The 19,453-nt window shown below is 44.1% G+C and overlaps 2 protein-coding genes across 2 annotated transcripts in view; one reads left to right on the plus strand and one right to left on the minus strand.

Annotated features, from left to right (window-relative positions):
* The window catches only part of LOC135521871 (voltage-dependent calcium channel gamma-4 subunit-like), a 49,052-nt gene extending 35,612 nt beyond the window's left edge, over window positions 1–13,440 (plus strand). Inside the window, exons 4-6 of the mRNA XM_064947650.1 lie at window positions 9,089–9,172; window positions 12,103–12,243; window positions 12,628–13,440. Coding sequence (XP_064803722.1) covers window positions 9,089–9,172; window positions 12,103–12,243; window positions 12,628–13,439 — 1,037 coding nt within the window. The 3' untranslated portion in view covers window position 13,440. The remainder of the gene's footprint in view (window positions 1–9,088; window positions 9,173–12,102; window positions 12,244–12,627) is intronic.
* A 3,050-nt stretch (window positions 13,441–16,490) lies between these two features.
* LOC135521875 (voltage-dependent calcium channel gamma-6 subunit-like) overlaps window positions 16,491–19,453 on the minus strand; it is a 33,271-nt gene continuing 30,308 nt past the window's right edge. Inside the window, exon 4 of the mRNA XM_064947655.1 lies at window positions 16,491–17,860. Within this exon, the coding sequence (XP_064803727.1) occupies window positions 17,637–17,860 (224 nt within the window). The 3' untranslated portion in view covers window positions 16,491–17,636. The remainder of the gene's footprint in view (window positions 17,861–19,453) is intronic.

Consider the following 19,453-nt stretch of genomic DNA (forward strand, 5'->3'; position numbering starts at 1 on the left):
CCCTCGATCTGGGGCTCCACGCAAGATCTCACCGCGTGGGGTCAAAATGATCACAAAAATCCCAGAACCACACGGGTGGACCTAGTGAATGACCTGCAGAGAGCTGGGACCAAAGTAACAAAGCCTACCATCAGTAACACACTACGCCGCCAGGGACTCAAATCCTGCAGTGCCAGACGTGTCCCCCTGCTTAAGCCAGTACATGTCCAGGCCTGTCTGAAGTTTGCAAGAGAGCATTTGGATGATCCAGAAGAAGATTGGGAGAATGTCATATGGTCAGATGAAACCAAAATAGAACTTTTTGGTAAAAACTCAACTCGTCGTGTTTGGAGGACAAAGAATGCTGAGTTGCATCCAAAGAACACCATACCTACTGTGAAGCATGGGGGTGGAAACATGTTTTTCTGCAAAGTGACCAGGACGACTGATCCGTGTAAAGGAAAGAATGAATGGGGCCATGTATCGTGAGATTTTGAGTGAAAACCTCCTTCCATCAGCAAGGGGATTGAAGATGAAACGTGGCTGGGTCTTTCAGCATGACAATGATCCCTAACACACCGCCCGGGCAACGAAGGAGTGGCTTCGTAAGAAGCATTTCAAGGTCCTGGAGTGACCTAGCCAGTCTCCAGATCTCAACCCCATAGAAAATCTTTGGAGGGAGTTGAAAGTCCATGTTGCCCAGCAACAGCCCCAAAACATCACTGCTCTAGAGGAGATCTGCATGGAGGAATGGGCCAAAATACCAGCAACTGTGTGAAAACCTTGTGACCTCTGTCATTGCCAACAAAGGGTATATAACAAAGTATTGAGATAAACTTTTGTTATTGACCAAATACTTATTTTCCACTATAATTTGCAAATAAATTCATTAAAAATCCTACCATGTGATATTCTGGATTTTTTTTCTCATTTTGTCTGTCATAGTTGAAGTGTACCTATGATGAAAATTACAGGCCTCATCTTTTTAAGTGGGAGAACTTGCACAATTGGTGGCTGACTAAATACTTTTTTGCCCCACTGTAGCTGGTAATAGTTGGTAAATAGGTGGTAATAGCTGATAATAGTTGGTGATAGCTGGTATGATCAAAGTAAGGACTGTGGCCATTTTGGATCTGATGCAATTCCAGTGCAGACCTCATGTCTGTGTCCTAATGCACTTTAAAGGAATAAGGACTGAATGGAATGGAGGGTCCATTACAGGGAAGCTCAGGGTTGATGTTGTGCAGTTGTTTCGTGTCAGATGAGAGTGAATGGATGGTATGTTACCATATGTTTCAGTGGAATTATATAGTCAGCAGTGCTGCCGTAAAGGTCATCACTCAGCAATGCACATGCTGAGTTTATGAGCTCCTTGGAAGATCTGGAACGTGGAAATGCTGGAAGAGGAAACTCTTTCCTAGACTTTCCCAGTGGACTGATGTTTCTGTTGAATGATTTCCAAGGAGCATCAAATCAATTGTTATTGATCACATACACGTGTTTAGCAGATGTTATTGTGGGTGTAGTTAAATGCTTGTGCTTCTAGTTCTTACAATGCATCAGTATCTTACAAGTAATATCTAATAATTTCACAACATATACCCAATACACACAAACCTAAGTAAAGGAATGGAATTTAGAATATTTAAATATATGGACGAGCAATGTCAGAGTTAAGATACAGTATATATACTACATTAAGATACAGTAGAATAGTATAGAATACAGTATATATACTACTGTTTCAAAGTTTGGGGTAACTTACAACTGCCTAGAAGGCCAGCATCCCGGAGTCGCCTCTTCACTGTTGATGTTGAGACTGGTGTTTTGCAGGTACTATTTAATGAAGCTGCCAGTTGAGGACTTGTGAGGCGTCTGTTTCTCAAACAAGACACTCTAATGTACTTGTCCTCTTGCTCAGTCGTGCACCGGGGCTACCCACTCCTCTTTCTATTCTGGTTAGAGACAATTGGTGCTGTTCTGTGAAGGGAGTAGTACACAGCATTGTACGAGATCTTCAGGTTCTTGGACATTTCTCGGATGGAATAGCCTTCATTTTTCAGAACAAGAATAGACTGACGAGTTTCAGAAGAAAGGTCTTTGTTTCTGGCCATTTTGAGCCTGTAATCGAACCCACAAATGCTGATGCTCCAGATACTCAACTAGTCTAAAGAAGGCCAGTTTTTTTGCTTCTTTAATCAGAACAAAAGTTTTCAGCTGTGCTAACATAATTGCAAAAGGTTTTTCTAATGATCAATTAGCCTTTTAAAATAATAAACTTGGGTTAGCTAACACAACGTGCCATTGGAACACAGGAGTGATGGTTGCTGATAATTGGCCTCTGTACACCTATGTAGATATTCCACAAGAAATCAGCCTTTTCCAGATACAATAGTCATTTACAACATTAACAATGTCTACACTGTATTTCTGATCAATTTGATGTTATTTTAATGGACAAAAAAATAGGTTTTCTTTCAAAAACAAGGACATTTCTAAGTGGCCCTAAACGTTTCAACGTAGTGTATATATGAGATGAGTAATGGGAGATGTGTAAACATTATTAAAATGACATTATTAAAGTGACTAGTGATCCATTTAATGAAGTGGCCAATGATTTCAAGTCTGTGTATATAGGCAGCAGCCTCTCTGTGTTAGTGATGGCTATTTAACAGTCTGATGGCCTTGAGATAGAGGCTATTTTTCAGTCTCTCGGTCCCAGCTTTGATGCACCTGTACTGACCTCGCCTTCTGGATGATAGCGGGGTGAACAGGCAGTGGCTCGGGTGGTTGTTGTCCTTGATGATATTTTTGGCCTTGTGACATCGGGTGCTGTAGGTGTCCTGGAGGGCAGGTAGTTTGCGCCCGGTGATGCGTTGGGCATAAGAACAACAGCTTTAGAGTGGGTTCACATGAAGTTAAAGAGGTCTGAACTGTGTCTGTGCAGAGAGCTAGTACAGTGCAGGCACTTTATCTATGAACACTGGATGTTTGTGGAGATTGTGGAGATTGTAATTTCTACCCTTCAAATGAATTTGTCGTAAGGATACCACTTCATCCCTGAACTAAGGATGACCCCAGTGGTGAAGTAGGTAACAGGAGCTGATGGTCTAGATGTACAGTATACAGTGTTCCTCATGTTCCATTGTGTCAGCAGATCAGGAAGTTGAAATCTCATCTCACCCCATTCCTTCCATCACTGTATTTAATATACAGTGCCTTGCGAAAGTATTCGGCCCCCTTGAACTTTGCGACCTTTTGCCACATTTCAGGCTTCAAACATAAAGATATAAAACTGTATTTTTTTGTGAAGTATCAACAACAAGTGGGACACAATCATGAAGTGGAACGACATTTATTGGATATTTCAAACTTTTTTAACAAATCTAAAACTGAAAAATTGGGCGTGAAAATTATTTAGCCCCTTTACTTTCAGTGCAGCAAACTCTCTCCAGAAGTTCAGTGAGGATCTCTGAATGATCCAATGTTGACCTAAATGACTAATGATGATAAATACAATCCACCTGTGTGTAATCAATTCTCCGTATAAATGCACCTGCACTGTGATAGTCTCAGAGGTCCGTTAAAAGCGCAGAGAGCATCATGAAGAACAAGGAACACACCAGGCAGGTCCGAGATACTGTTGTGAAGAAGTTTAAAGCCGGATTTGGATACAAAAAGATTTCCCAAGCTTTAAACATCCCAAGGAGCACTGTGCAAGCGATAATATTGAAATGGAAGGAGTATCATACCACTGCAAATCTACCAAGACCTGGCCGTCCCTCTAAACTTTCAGCTCATACAAGGAGAAGACTGATCAGAGATGCAGCCAAGAGGCCCATGATCACTCTGGATGAACTGCAGAGATCTACACCTGAGGTGGGAGACTCTGTCCATAGGACAACAATATTGCACAAATCTGGCCTTTATGGAAGAGTGGCAAGAAGAAAGCCATTTCTTAAAGATATCCATAAAAAGTGTCGTTTAAAGTTTGCCACAAGCCACCTGGGAGACACACCAAACATGTGGAAGAAGGTGCTCTGGTCAGATGAAACCAAAATTGAACTTTTTGGCAACAATGCAAAACGTTATGTTTGGCGTAAAAGCAACACAGCTCATCACCCTGAACACACCATACCCACTGTCAAACATGGTGGTGGCAGCATCATGGTTTGGGCCTTTTTTTTCTTCAGCAGGGACAAGGAAGATGGTTAAAATTGATGGGAAGATGGATGGAGCCAAATACAGGACCATTCTGGAAGAAAACCTGATGGAGTCTGCAAAAGACCTGAGACTGGGACCGAGATTTGTCTTCCAACAAGACAATGATCCAAAACATAAAGCAAAATCTACAATGGAATGGTTCAAAAATAAACATATCCAGGAGTTAGAATGGCCAAGTCAAAGTCCAGACCTGAATCCAATCGAGAATCTGTGGAAAGAACTGAAAACTGCTGTTCACAAATGCTCTCCATCCAACCTCACTGAGCTCGAGCTGTTTTGCAAGGAGGAATGGGAAAAAATGTCAGTCACTCGATGTGCAAAACTGATAGAGACATACCCCAAGCGACTTACAGCTGTAATCGCAGCAAAAGGTGGCGCAACAAAGTATTATCTTAAGGGGGCTGAATAATTGTGCACGCCCAATTTTTCAGTTTTTGATTTGTTAAAAAAGTTTGAAATATCCAATAAATGTCGTTCCACTTCATGATCGTGTCCCACTTGTTGTTGATTCTTCACAAAAAATACAGTTTTATATCTTTATGTTTGAAGCCTGAAATGAGGCAAAAGGTCGCAAAGTTCAAGGGGGCTGAATACTTTCGCAAGGCATTGTATAACCTACCTTACACGCATCACCCACTAGCACTGTGCTCACCAACCATGTGTTGGAAACCTGATTCAACTAGATCCATCAATCCTTTGTTAAGCTGAATCAGGTGTATTACAGCTGGCCCTACAAACTCACTGCAGAACTTGTTGCCCAACCCTGCACCAGCCCAGCGATTTAGCTGACGGGATCTCTGAAAATGACAGTAGCCATCACGCCATCTTCACTGCGGAACAAGCAGCTAATTTATAATACATTAAACTGCTGCTCTGACATACAGGCTTTAGAAGGGGGAAGACAGGACAGGGCTGGATAGGACAGAATAGGACAGTAGTTGAAGCTGAATGAATGGTGTTAGCTAGCTGCCGTATGTTTGTAGTCCCATCACTACTCCTCTATAAGGCATGCAGGGTAAATCCCATCCTTGGCCTGGTCATTGTGCAAAGCTCATTTATCCTCATCTCTAAGCTTCCTGATAACAAAGCAGCCAATTAGAGATAAGCCCCAGCCCTCACAGCAATGCTGCAGTGCTCCTCTCTCTCTCTCTCTCTCGCTCGCTCTCATGCTCGCTCTCATGCTCTCTCTCGATCTCTCTCCCTTTCTCTGCTCTCTCTCTCTTTACTCTCACTCTGCCCTCTCTCCCCCCCTCTCTCTCTCTCTGTTCTCTCTCTTCCCACTCTCTCCCTCTGTCGTCTCTGCCTCTCTCATACTCCCTCTACCTCTGTCTGCTATCTCTCCCTTTACGCTCTCTCTGCCCCCCCTGCTCTCTCTTTCTCTCTCTCTCTCTCTCGACTCTCTCGCTCTCTTTCCCTTTCTTTCTCTCTCTCCTCTCTTTCTTTCTTTCTCTCCTCTCTTTCTTTCTGCTGTGCAGTGGAGCCTTCAGTGCTTTGGTATGGCTTAGAGGTCAAGTATCCTTGATGTCCTTAGAGTATTGAGTCAAGATGGATGCTCAGAAGCCATGCAGTGATGCAGTGAAGTGTAGGTGCAATGGAAACAGAGGACATATTGGCTCTAAAAGATTTAAGCCCGCGGGTGGATGTCACACCTTGCTGTGTTAGGGGCCGAAGGAGTGAATAGATGGGGTATTATCTGATTCGGCAGGTTGAGAGGATTCCAGATTTGTATTTGTATTTATTTGTACCTTTATTTAACCAGGCAAAATACTAGTAGGTCAGTACAGTCTCTCCCTTAGCTTTTAGTCAGAGGCCCCTAACATCACATTGTGGGCTGCAAATATTCAATATTCAACTGAAACTAATGGAGAGCAAGAGTTTTATGTGCATGGCATCAGACAAGCCACCATTCAACAGCAGTGATATGAGTGTTGATGCTTTAGATTGAATGCTGTTGTGGTGCTGGCTCAAATAGAGAACACTGATCTTTGGGGCAGTACTTAGAGGCAGCCTCTACTGCCCATGTAGGTCAGTGTCACCCTCCAGTACTTTTCTTACAGAGTTACCAGGTAAGTGAATGGAAGTGTGTGAAACTCAGGTCATTTTGGCTCTAGCCAGCTGTTTCTCTGTTTCCGGAGTAGCCAGTACAGCTGTAGAGTAGTTGCTCCCTAGATACTGGTTTTCCCACCTAATTGTTATGGTTAGCATTGGGAGAGAGGGTTAACTGATCCTAGATCTGTACCAATGGGGAACTACTTCCTGGTTTAGAGCCAAAATGGTGTCTGTCGGGGTTTAGCTGACACTCTGTGCCCCCATCTCTTTCTTTACAGACAACAACCATGGAAATAAAAGAACTATGAGAAAGAGACAAGCTCACCCCACATCTGTCCTTCTCTCCCTCCTCTGTCTGTGTCTCATCATTCCATCACTCCAACTCTCTCACAATCCATCCATCAGCCAGCACCAGTCGTGTGCTGTCATCACCGTGCGTCCGTCCGTCCATCTGTCTGTCTGCAATAGAGCCACAAGACCCCAGCGGGTAGCTATCTGTCTGCCTGTCTGCCTGTATGGATGGCTCTCTGTGTTGGGGTGTGTGTGGGGGTGAGTTAGTGTGTTCATTCAGTTACTGCATGCTCTTATTCAGAAATGACCACCGTGTAATTACTATTAAGTGAATATTAGTAGCTGTGGTTCACTCTAAATAAAACCTTTCTTATTAGAACTATACATACATACAGTGGGGAGAACAAGTATTTGATACACTGCCGATTTTGCAGGTTTTCCTACTTACAAAGCATGTAGAGGTCTATAATTTTTATCATAGGTACACTTCAACTGTGAAAGACGGAATCTAAAACAAAAATCCCGAAAATCACGTTGTATGATTTTATGTAATTAATTAGCATTGTATTGCATGACATAAGTATTTGATACATCAGAAAAGCAGAACTTAATATTTGGTACAGAAACCTTTGTCTGCAATTACAGAGATCATAAGTTTCCTGTAGTTCTTGACCAGGTTTGCACACACTGCAGCAAGGATTTTGTCCCACTCCTCCATACAGACCTTCTTCAGATCCTTCAGGTTTAGTGGCTGTCGCTGGGCAAAACGGACTATTGGGTTCAGGTCTGGAGACTGGCTAGGCCACTCCAGGACCTTGAGATGCTTCTTACGGAGCCACTCCTTGGTTGCCCTGGCTGTGTGTTTCGGGTCGTTGTCATGCTGGAAGACCCAGCCACGACCCATCTTCAATGCTCTTACTGAGGGAAGGAGGTTGTTGGCCAAGATCTTGCAATACATGGCCCCATCCATCCTCCCCTCAATACTGTGCAGTTGTCCTGTCCCCTTTCAGAAAAGCATCCCCAAAGAATGTTTCCACCTCCATGCTTCACGGTTGGGATGGTGTTCTTGGGGTTGTACTCATCCTTCTTCCTCCTCCAAACACGGCGAGTGGAGTTTAGACCAAAAAGCTCTATTTTTGTCTCATCCGACGACATGACCTTCTCCCATTCCGCCTCTGGATCATCCAGATGGTCATTGGCAAACTTCAGACGGTCCTGGACATGCGCTGGCTTGAGCAGGGGGACCTTGCGTGCGCTGCAGGATTTTAATCCATGACGGCGTAGTTTGTTACTAATGGTTTTCTTTGAGACTGTGGTCCCAGTTCTCTTCAGGTCATTGACCAGATCCTCAACTTCCTCATTATCATTGATGCCCCACGAGGTGAGATCTTACATGGAGCCCCAGACCGAGGGTGATTAACCGTCATCTTGAACTTCTTCCATTTTCTAATAATTGGGCCAACAGTTGTTGCCTTCTCACCAAGCTGCTTGCCTATTGTTCTGTAGTCCATCCCAGCCTTGTGCAGGTCTACAATTTAGCCCTGATGTCCTTACACAGCTCTCTGGTCTTGGCCATTGTGGAGAGGTGGGAGTCTGTTTGATTGAGTGTGTGGACAGGTGTCTTTTATACAGGTAATGAGTTCAAATATGTGTAGTTAATACAGGTAATGAGTGGAGAACAGGAGGACTTCTTAAAGAAAAACTAACAGGTCTGTGAGAGCCAGAATTCTTACTGGTTGGTAGGTGATCAAATACTTATTGCATGCAATAAATTGCAAATGAATTACTTAAAAATCATACAATGTGATTTTCTGGATTTTTGTTTTAGATTCCGTCTCTCACAGTTGAAGTGTACCTATGATAAAAATTACAGACCTCGACATGCTTTGTAAGTAGGAAAACCTGCAAAATTATCAGTGTATCAATAACTTGTTCTCCCCACTGTATATGCTGGTACCCTTTCTACATTAAATATTTTACATTAGTATTTTTCTACCCAGCACCTGATGACAAATCATGTATATATGTGAGTGTGATACTAATGAGATACTGCATGACCTTAACGGGTCAAGGACATCTGATCTAGAATCAGTTCCTAAGGGCAGAGATTGTGGATGTTTTGTGTTGGGGATGCGTACTGTTCTGTCCTCAGACCTACCTGGGAAGGGTGAACAATGACAGGACAGAACCTGAGGCACAACCAGTCTGCAGTTTCTCTCATGCCTTTTTCTCTTCCTCTTTCTCTCTTGCTCTCTTTTTATATGCTAATATAAACTGCTGTTTCTTTTTCTGATGAATCTCTGTGGAGTGGAGTTGGTGTGTGTGTGTGTGCGTGTGTGTGTGCGTGTGTGTGTGCGTGTGTGTGTGTGCGTGTGTGTGTGTGTGTGTGTGTGTGTGTGTGTGTGTGTGTGTGTGTGTGTGTGTGTGTGTGTGTGTGTGTGTGTGTGTGTGTGTGTGTGTGTGTGTGTGTGTGTGTGTGTGTGTGTGTGTGAGATAGAGAGTGTGTGTATTCTGTTCTAACCCCACCCCTCCCTCTCTCTCTCAGGGGTGAAAAGGGGAGTGTGTTCTCAGATCAACCACTTCCCTGAGGATGCTGACTTTGACCATGATGGGCCAGAGTATGTTCTACGTAAGTCAACATCTGATGGACCTGAAGTGGAGATGCAGGCTTTTGTTCCAGCCCAGCTCTAATATACCTGATTCAAATTAAATCAAAAGTTATTAGTCACATGCGCCAAATACAACAGGTGTAGTAGACCTTACATTGAAATGCTGAATACAACAGGTGTAGTAGACCTTACATTGAAATGCTGAATACAACAGGTGTAGTAGACCTTACATTGAAATGCTGAATACAACAGGTGTAGTAGACCTTACATTGAAATGCTGAATACAACAGGTGTAGTAGACCTTACATTGAAATGCTTACTGACAAGCCCTTAACCAACAATGCAGTTTTAAGAGAACAAAATAATTAAGATAATATTTACTAAATAAACTAAAGTAAAAAAATAATAAAAAAAGTAGCACAATAAAATAACAATAACGAGGCTATATACAGGGGGTACCAGTACCAAGTCAATGTGGAGGCTATATACAGGGGGTACCGGTACCTAGTCAGTGTGGAGACTATATACAGGGGGTACCGGTACCTAGTCAGTGTGGATACTATATACTGGGGGTACCAGTACCAAGTCAATGTGGAGGCTATATACAGGGGGTACCGGTACCTAGTCAGTGTGGAGGCTATATACAGGGGGTACCGGTACCTAGTCAGTGTGGATACTATATACTGAGGGTACCGGTACCTAGTCAATGTGGAGACTATATACAGGGGGTACCAGTACCAAGTCAATGTGGAGGCTATATACAGGGGGTACCGGTACCTAGTCAGTGTGGATACTATATACTGAGGGTACCGGTACCTAGTCAATGTGGAGACTATATACAGGGGGTACCGGTACCTAGTCAATGTGGAGACTATATACTGGGGGTAACGGTACCTAGTCAGTGTGGAGACTATATACTGGGGGTACCGGTACCTAGTCAATGTGGAGACTATATACTGGGGGTACCGGTACCGAGTCAGTGTGGAGACTATATACTGGGGGTACCGGTACCTAGTCAATGTGGAGACTATATACAGGGGATACCGGTACCGAGTCAATGTGGAGACTATATACAGGGGGTACCGGTACCTAGTCAGTGTGGAGACTATATACAGGGGGTACCGGTACCGAGTCAATGTGGAGACTATATACAGGGGGTACCAGTACCAAGTCAATGTGGAGGCTATATACAGGGGGTACCGGTACCTAGTCAGTGTGGAGGCTATATACAGGGGGTACCGGTACCTAGTCAGTGTGGATACTATATACTGAGGGTACCGGTACCTAGTCAATGTGGAGACTATATACAGGGGGTACCAGTACCAAGTCAATGTGGAGGCTATATACAGGGGGTACCGGTACCTAGTCAGTGTGGATACTATATACTGAGGGTACCGGTACCTAGTCAATGTGGAGACTATATACAGGGGGTACCGGTACCTAGTCAATGTGGAGACTATATACTGGGTGTAACGGTACCTAGTCAGTGTGGAGACTATATACTGGGGGTACCGGTACCTAGTCAATGTGGAGACTATATACTGGGGGTACCGGTACCGAGTCAGTGTGGAGACTATATACTGGGGGTACCGGTACCTAGTCAATGTGGAGACTATATACAGGGGATACCGGTACCGAGTCAATGTGGAGACTATATACAGGGGGTACCGGTACCTAGTCAGTGTGGAGACTATATACAGGGGGTACCGGTACCGAGTCAATGTGGAGACTATATACAGGGGGTACCGGTACCTAGTCAGTGTGGAGACTATATACAGGGGGTACCGGTACCTAGTCAGTGTGGAGACTATATACTGGGGGTACCGGTACCGAGTCAATGTGTGGGGATACAGGTTTGTCAAGGTATTTTGTACATGTAGGTAGGGGTAAAGTGACTATGCATAGATAATAAACAGCTAGTAGCAGCAGTGTAAATTGATGAATTGTTCAGCAGTCTTATGGTTTGGAGGTAGAAGCTGATAAGGAGCCCTTTGGACCTAGACTTGGTGCTCCAGGACCGCCTGCCGTGTGGTAGCAAGAGAACAGTCTACGATTTGAGTGGCTGGAGTCTTTGACAATTTTTTGTGGTCTGAAATGAAAATCATTTGAACAGGTGTGTTGGGCAGGGCTGGAACAAAACCCTGCACACACCGTTGCCACCCCCAGGACGGGAGTTCCCCATAACTGATACACAGCTGTAACTCATCCACAACTGTAAACCACTTTTTACAGAAGCCTTAGACCACATAGAGTAGTTAGATCTCACCCCTGAAGACCGGGAGAAAATAGGCTGTGTTTGAATGAAACATGTTAGTGTTTGTATGAAGTTGAGGGATAATGTGCTGCCCTAGTTCACGGGTGTTCCTCCAGGCCACAAAGGTGTGGGTGTTCCATCCTGCACTATGTGTGCCCACCCCACAATGCAGCAGGAGAAGACTGTGTACTGTTTACTATGTAGCCTCGGCATTTGGCTGGCATATACTTTGGCATTTCTGTCCTCTGGCCTATGTCCTAGATGGGAAAGGAGTGGTGAAGGGGGTGTGTGTGTCTGTCCTGGGGGTATCAGAGTTGATGCCTCTTGGGAAAGACCTGATACATTAAACACTCACTAGCTTGGCCACATGGTAATTAATTTGCTCACAGCATAATAGAGCTGTTTATTTCTCATCTTCTCCCTCTGATTCTATCTGCTACTTTGACCTTTTCTCTTTCCCCTCCCTCTCTCTTTATCACCAACTTCCTCTCTCTCTTATTCTCTCTCTCTTTCTCTCTACTTCTCTCTCACTTATTCTCTCTCACTCCCCTCCCTCTCTCTTTATCACCTGCTTCCTCACTTCTTTTTCTCTCTCTCTTCCTCTCTCACTCTCTTCCTCTCTTTCTTCTCTCTCACTTGTTCTCTCTCACTTCCCCTCACTCTCCCCGTCTCTCTCCTGTCCCTCTCTCTCGGTAGGTATGGTCAGGGCTTCCAACATCTTCCCTATCCTCAGTGCTATCCTGCTGTTGATGGGAGGGGTGTGTATCGGTCTCAGTCGCTTCTATAAGCACAAGAGGAACATCGTCCTGGGAGCAGGCATTCTCTTTGTGGCTGCAGGTGCACTAACTAACTCCTGTCAGACCTGTCTGTGTATGTGTCTGTGATTATCTCTGTGTCTTTGTGTGTCTATCTAAGTCTCTTAGTATGTATACATATGTTTATGTTCTGTTGATGAAAAGTCATGTTTTTCCTCTTGCTCCCCTGTTCTGGATAACATGACAGAGAGAGAGAGAGAGAGAGTGTGTGTGTCTGTGTGTCTGTGTGTGCATGTGTATCCTCCCCTGTGTGTGTGTGCATGTGTGTATGTGTGTTTGTGTGTGTGTATATATATCCTCATCTGTGTGTGTGTGTGTATGTATATCCTCATCTATGTGCGTGAGTGCATGTGTGTGTGTGTGCATGCGTGCTTGTATATCCTCATCTATCCCCTGTCTCCCCCAGGTCTGAGCAACATCATCGGTGTGATCGTGTACATCTCTGCAGCGCTGGGAGACATCTCCCCTAAGAAGGACGAGGACAAGAAGTGGCAGTACAGCTACGGCTGGTCCTTCTACTTCGGAGGCCTGTCCTTCATCATGGCTGAGATGGTGGGCGTTCTGGCCGTCAACATCTACATCGAAAAGAACAAGGAGCTTCGCTGCCGCTCGCGCACTGACATCTTCAAGGGGACCACGCACGCCATGCTCCGCCTACCCAGCTACCGCTTCCGCCGTCGCTCCCGCTCCTCATCCCGCTCTACTGACCCCTCACGCTCCCGAGACCCCTCGCCGGTGGGGGAGGCGGGGGAAGAACTTTGGCCTGCCCCCTCGGCCATGCTCTCCCAGGGGCCCATGTCTGTGGCCACGCTGCCCAACCCTCACTCTCGCTCCCACACCACCCTGGCGGGGGGCGACATCTCCCTCTACACTCTGTCCCGCGACCCCAAGCTGGCTGGCCTGCCCCCCATGTACGGCACCGTGGACCGTGCCACCCTCTACCAGCTCCACAACTGCTTCCCCAAGGACGGGGGAGGAGGGGGAGGAGGGGGTGTGATGATGAGCGGCACACTGCCCTCTCTGAAGTCCCACAACCCCTCGCTGTCCCAGAATTCCTCCAACTCCAATGCACCTATGGGCAACTCGGTGGGCTCGGGGCCCCCACCCTTCTCCTCGTCCACGGTGGAGAGAGAACGAGGGATGGGAACGCTGGACAGGCTAAAGGGAGATAGAGAGAGCAACTCCAATACGCTCAACAGGAAGACAACACCAGTGTAGAGAGGAGGGGGGGAGAGAGGGAGGGAACAGGGAAGGAAGAGAGAGAGAGAGAGAGAGATATAGAGGAGGGGATTGGGATAAAGGAGTATTAAAGGGTATTGAGATAAAGGAATGGAGAGGAGAGAGAGAATCTTTTTCACTGTTATAATTAGTCTACTGTATCTCACTGAGAAACAAAAGGAAACAAGTAATAACAGAACGTGATAATTACAACAATAATGAACTTTCACAACAAAACTATTTTACTATTCCAACGCACTAGAAATAATTTATTTTGTTAATGATCCAACGCGATGAACCGTGGGCTACTATTTTAAACAATCCACTTTCTTTAGTGCAATACTAACTCTGATTTAACAAGATCATATTTGACGTCAATTGTTGTTGTGATTATTATTAGCGTTATTACGAGCTAGCTCTGCTTGCAATGCTATCGTTTTAGAATGATGATATGATTTGTATAATTTTCACTCTGATTTTGGATCCTGACGACGTTTACTGTGAATTTCTTAAACACAGACACGCTGGTATGATCAGTGGGATGTGTAACTGTGTCATCGGTGTCAAGCATGAGTGTCTACAACGTATGAGAAGATGTGTGTATTATGATTTATATGATTACATTTTTATCTAATAATAATAATGATATATCATATATAATGTATTATTATTACTATTATTACAACTTGTTCTTTGGTGGAGTTCAGTTAATTTGTTTTTACCTCTATTAGGATTTCCTACCCCTTGGTTGTAACACACAGTTAAGTTGTGTGAATACTGTACATTGTCTTCCAATATTGTAACTGAAGGCTACAATAAGTGAGTGACTGAGGCAACTGAGCAACCTCAGTGTTATTCTGAGTCTGTTTTCTATGGGCCTGTGTTAGTCTGAGTTCCATTCTAATCAATGTTAGCACTAGTCGTAGCTGTAGTCGTGTTGAAGATGTTTGTTTTCTGGGCATTAACAGAAACCTCTGTCTTGAGGAGAGAAGGAGAGAAACTGATATATTTGTACAGAGAGAAAAGAAGAGAAACATGTATTCATTATTTTCTACAAGCGAGAGACCCAAAATTATTCTTTAGAACAGACACAACAGACATGCTGTCCATCCATTATTAAAATGAAATTGACAATGAAAAATGTCAATTAAATAAATGTGTGGATGGAGGTGGGGGGTTAAAATACACTATAGAGAACTTTTGAAATGAAACATGTACATTGTAATTAACGCATACCTATATTTGCAAACTCTATAAATACTTTCTTTAGGACCTCTGGTATGAAAACAGGGTGTGTATTTTGGGAAGGGGAGGGTGATGTGTTTTTGATCCTCTGTATGGGTACAGGCTACCCCCCAGTTCTCATGGGGTGCGCTGCCTCTCCCCACCCTGCCCTGCCCTGCCCTGCCCCACCCTAGCTTGGTCCCGCCCTGCCCGTTTTGGGCATGTCTTCTCCTCTGTCACATGACCCATGACAGAATCACTATGGAGACGAACATCCAAACCCCACCCCCAAAGAAAAAACTCTCACTGTGCTTCCCACGTGACCCTTGAACCTTGAACTTTGACCCCTTCTGTTTATGTTGATGAGAATGTATACACGTGTAAACACTCTCCTGCACCTCATGTATTGTCTGGAGTGATGGCAGGACTGGGATGGACACTATTGGACACCCTGCTACATTACAGACTGGGGAAAGGAAATGAAACCACCTGACGCTTCCACATTCTTTTGGATTTTGGTTTCTTCTTTTTATTTCATTTGAGAGAAAAAATAATAATGTGACAAAACTGCACACAGATAGCATTTATGTGGGCAATATGAATACTATGTAGTTGAGAATAGATATATCTAGACAAAATGATTATGGTTTATCTAAATGTGTGATAAACTCAAACACTGTATTGCACGAAGTTTATAAAAAACAACAATAACAGACCGATTTACAGACTGATGATTGTTTTCTTTAAAGGAGTGACAGCATGAGATGATCAGGGATGGAGAGAGAGAGAGATGGAGGGAATGACAGAGAGAGAAAGAATAGAAAAAGTGAGAGTTGGCGGGAATGACAGACAGAGAGAGAGTGACTTGACACAACTTTAGACCAAAGGTATGAAAACATTTATTTGCAATATCCTGTTAATGAATGTGACCATAGCATTTTATTTATTTACTTTATTTAACCAGGAATTTGTATTATTATTTTTTTTATTTAACCTTTATTTAACTAGGCAAGCCAGTCAAGAACAAATTCTTATTTACAATGACGGCCCACACCGGCCAAACCCGGACGGCGCTGGGCCAATTGTGCACCGCCCTATGGGAATCCGAATCACGGCCGGTTGTGATCCAGCCTGGAAAGAGGTGATACTACATTTGTCAGCCAAAATTTTCACACTCTTAGGTGTGAGGTGTACACTCTGAGGTGTGAGGTGTACACTCTGAGGAGTGAGGTGTACACTCTGAGGTGTACACCTGGTACAAGCCAGAAGTGCTTCTATTGCTCTCGTCAAAGAGGCTGTGCAGAACCATTAAACAGCTATATATACTATCTGAACACCGTGTCATGTGTCAGCACTGGTTTCAGTTTCTGCTCAATGGGAGCGGTGGAGGGCTAGAGTGTATGTGTGTTGGTGGTCTCTGTACCCCCCCCTTGGACAATTAGGGCAGAGGGGGTCCAAAAGGAAGGGAACAGACATGGAAGGAGGTTCTAGGACCCTTCTGACCTAGTACACCACCTCTGGGCCAATGGGGTGAGGGCAACAGAGGTGGGGGGCTTGGGAAGAGGTGCTCCCCTAGAGACAGGAGAGAAAGTGGGGTTGGGAGATGTGGGGGTGCAAGTGCACATTGGGGTAAGGGTGAGGGTAGGGGTGAGGTACATAGTTTACATTCATGGATAAGGTTTCTCAGGGATGAGCAATGTACTAATTTTAGAGGGAGAGAGTTGGGGGGGTTGGTACGTCTGTTGATAAGGGTTAAAAAACGGGTTGCATTTAAGTTCGAAGGGAGAAAAGGACTCGAAGACAAGACAAAGTATGAGAGCGTTTATTTGTCAAGTCTATTTATTTCAAAAGCAAACCCAGTGAGACATACATATGATCATAGGACCATTTATGCACAATGTGCATTTCCCCAAACAAACATGTCGGTAGAGAAAGACAAGGTGGGCTTTATTATGACAAATAAAACACATGATGAAAAAAGGGTTTGAATAAGCTAAAAACTAAAAACACCCCCCTAAGCTTGAACAAAAGGCTACAGTGTGCAGGTATAAATAAAATACAAACACATATTTTATATAAAGAGCTGTGCTTGTAAAGTGAGTCTATACAATACACTCTCAAATATAAATCTTTATCTTCCATACATACGTTAAATCATTTACACATTCTTACGTAAAAACAGCATTCATTCATGTGGACAATGTGTAGATAATAAATAGATAATATATTATTTCTAGGTATTAAGTGTAAGACGTCATAATCATTCATAATAGATTAATAGTGACAACCTCCAATCGTTTCATGTAGCAGGGATGGCTATGCCACTTCCTGGAAACAATATAGAATTTCCTCCCTTCGCAACGGTAGTGACCTACATGTTACCATGGTTACCATGTTACCATTTCATTGGCTAAGTAACATTATCAATAAGTAATGGTTAGTACATAGTTCATAGTACAGACAGGATGCTGCACCCCACTGCTGGGTCTTTTTTTGTTTAACCCAGCATTACCCCGCTGGTAAAGACCGGGAACTGCTTAGAAACATTGCTTGTTCTTTGGTAGGTCGTCAGAAACTTCTAAAAGCTATAGGTTGGTCATGATGCCAAAACGTGGAGAAGTTGTGGTCTATGTAGTGTTTTCTGGTAAGGTCGCAGGCTTTAGGGCAGGCTTGTGGAGTTCAAGGCACAGTTAGTGAGCATCATTGTTATTGCATTAAGTAAACACTGTGTCGACCTACAAGTTAGTCAGTCTTTCAGTTCAGTTTGACAATATAACTGACAATAAAAACAAGGGTCTCCAACTCAACCCCTGGGTGGCATCAGTGTCTACTGGTTGTAGCTGTTCTGATCAGTGTCTGATTTATACTTGACAACTAAAGCCTGTAGACAGTGCTTCCCTCGAGGACTGGAGTTTGATTGCAATCCTGATATAAAACTCAATTTTTTCCCACAGCTTTTGGGCCTCCCATGTGCTAGGTAGTGCTGCTGTTGCGTTGAGGCAAACATTTTTCCCATGGGCTATAGGGGAGGGAGAGGAACAGGAAAAGGATCCCCCCCATGATGAGGATGGCCCCAGCGAAGCCCACACAGGCCACGGACCAGGAGAGCTCGTGGTGGAGCGGTATGGAGTGGTCAGATGACAACAGGGCCAACACTGACTGGTGAAACACCAGTATAGACAGCAGGACCAGTAGACCTGAGGGAGGGAGGGAAGGAGGGAGGGAGGGAGGGAGGAGTAGGAAGGTGAGACGGAGAGGAGGTGTGAGGGGAGAGAGAGTGAGAAAGAGAGAGCTATACAAATTGATGGAAAGTGGTGTTGAGGGAAAAACATACAACATTCTAAAATCCATGTAGACAAGCAACAAATGTGCAGTTAAAATTGGCAAAAAAAAACATTTCTTTCCACAGGGCTGGGGGTGAGACAGGGATGCAGCTTAAGCCCGACCCTCTTCAACATATACATCAACGAATTGACGAGAACAGTCTGCAGCACCCGGCCTCACCCTACTAGAATCTGAAGTCAAATGTCTACTGTTTGCTGATGATCTGGTGCTTCTGTCCCCAACCAAATCATGAGAAAACAAAAAGATAATTACGTGACACATTGGAAAGAATTTACAAAAATATCGAGCAAACTGGAATGGTATTTGGCACTAAACAGAGAGTACACAGTGGCAGAATACCTGACCACTATTACTGACCCAAAAATAAGGAAATCTTTGACAATGTGCAGACTCAGTGAGCATAGCCTTGCTATTGAGAGAGGGTGCCGTAGGCAGACCTGGCTCTGAAGAGAAGACAGACTATGTGCACACGTCCCACAAAATGAGGTGGAAACTGAGCTGCACTTCCTGACCTGCCAAATGTATGACAATTTGTCACATGTTTCCCTCAGATTACACAGACCCACAAAGCATTTGAAAAACAAATGCAATTTCGATAAACTCCCATATCTATTGCGTGAAATACCACAGTGAGCCATCACAGCAGCAAGATTTGTGAACTGTTGCCACAAGAAAGGGCAACCAGTGAAGAACAAACACTATTGTAAATACGACCTATATTTATGTGTATTCATTTTCAATTTTGTATTTTGCACATAATTACAATACTGTACAGTCGTGGCCAAAAGTTTTGAGAATGACACATTAATTTTCACAAAGTCTGCTACCTACCTTATATGATGGCAATTTGCATATACTCCAGAATGTTATGAAGAGTGATCAGATGAATTGCAATTAATTGCAAAGTCCCCCTTTGCCATGCAAATGAACTGAATCCTAAAAAAAAAACATTTCCACTGCATTTCAACCCTGCCACAAAAGGATCAGCTGACATCATGTCAGTGATTCTCTCGTTAACAGACTGGAAGTTTCAAAAGGAGGGTGGTGCTTGGAATCATTGAATCATTGTTCTTCCTCTGTCAAACATGATTACCTGCAAGGAAACACATGCCGTCATCATTGCTTTGCACAAAAAGGGCTTCACAGGCAAGTATATTGCTGCCAGTAAGATTGCACCTAAATCAACCATTTATCGGATCATCAAGAACTTCAAGGAGAGTGGTTCAATTGTTGTGAAGAATGTTTCAGGGCGCCCAAGAAAGTCCAGCAAGCGCCAGGACCGTCTCCTAAAGTTGATTCAGCTGTGGGATCGGGGCACCACCAGTACAGAGCTTGCTCAGGAATGGCAGCAGGCAGGTGTGAGTGCATCGGCACGCACAGTGAGGTGAAGACTTTTGCAGCATGGCCTGGTGTCAGGAAGGGCAGCAAACAAACCACTTCTCTCC

This window comes from Oncorhynchus masou, chromosome 30 (assembly GCF_036934945.1).
Source record: "Oncorhynchus masou masou isolate Uvic2021 chromosome 30, UVic_Omas_1.1, whole genome shotgun sequence".
Lineage (NCBI taxonomy): Eukaryota > Metazoa > Chordata > Actinopteri > Salmoniformes > Salmonidae > Oncorhynchus > Oncorhynchus masou.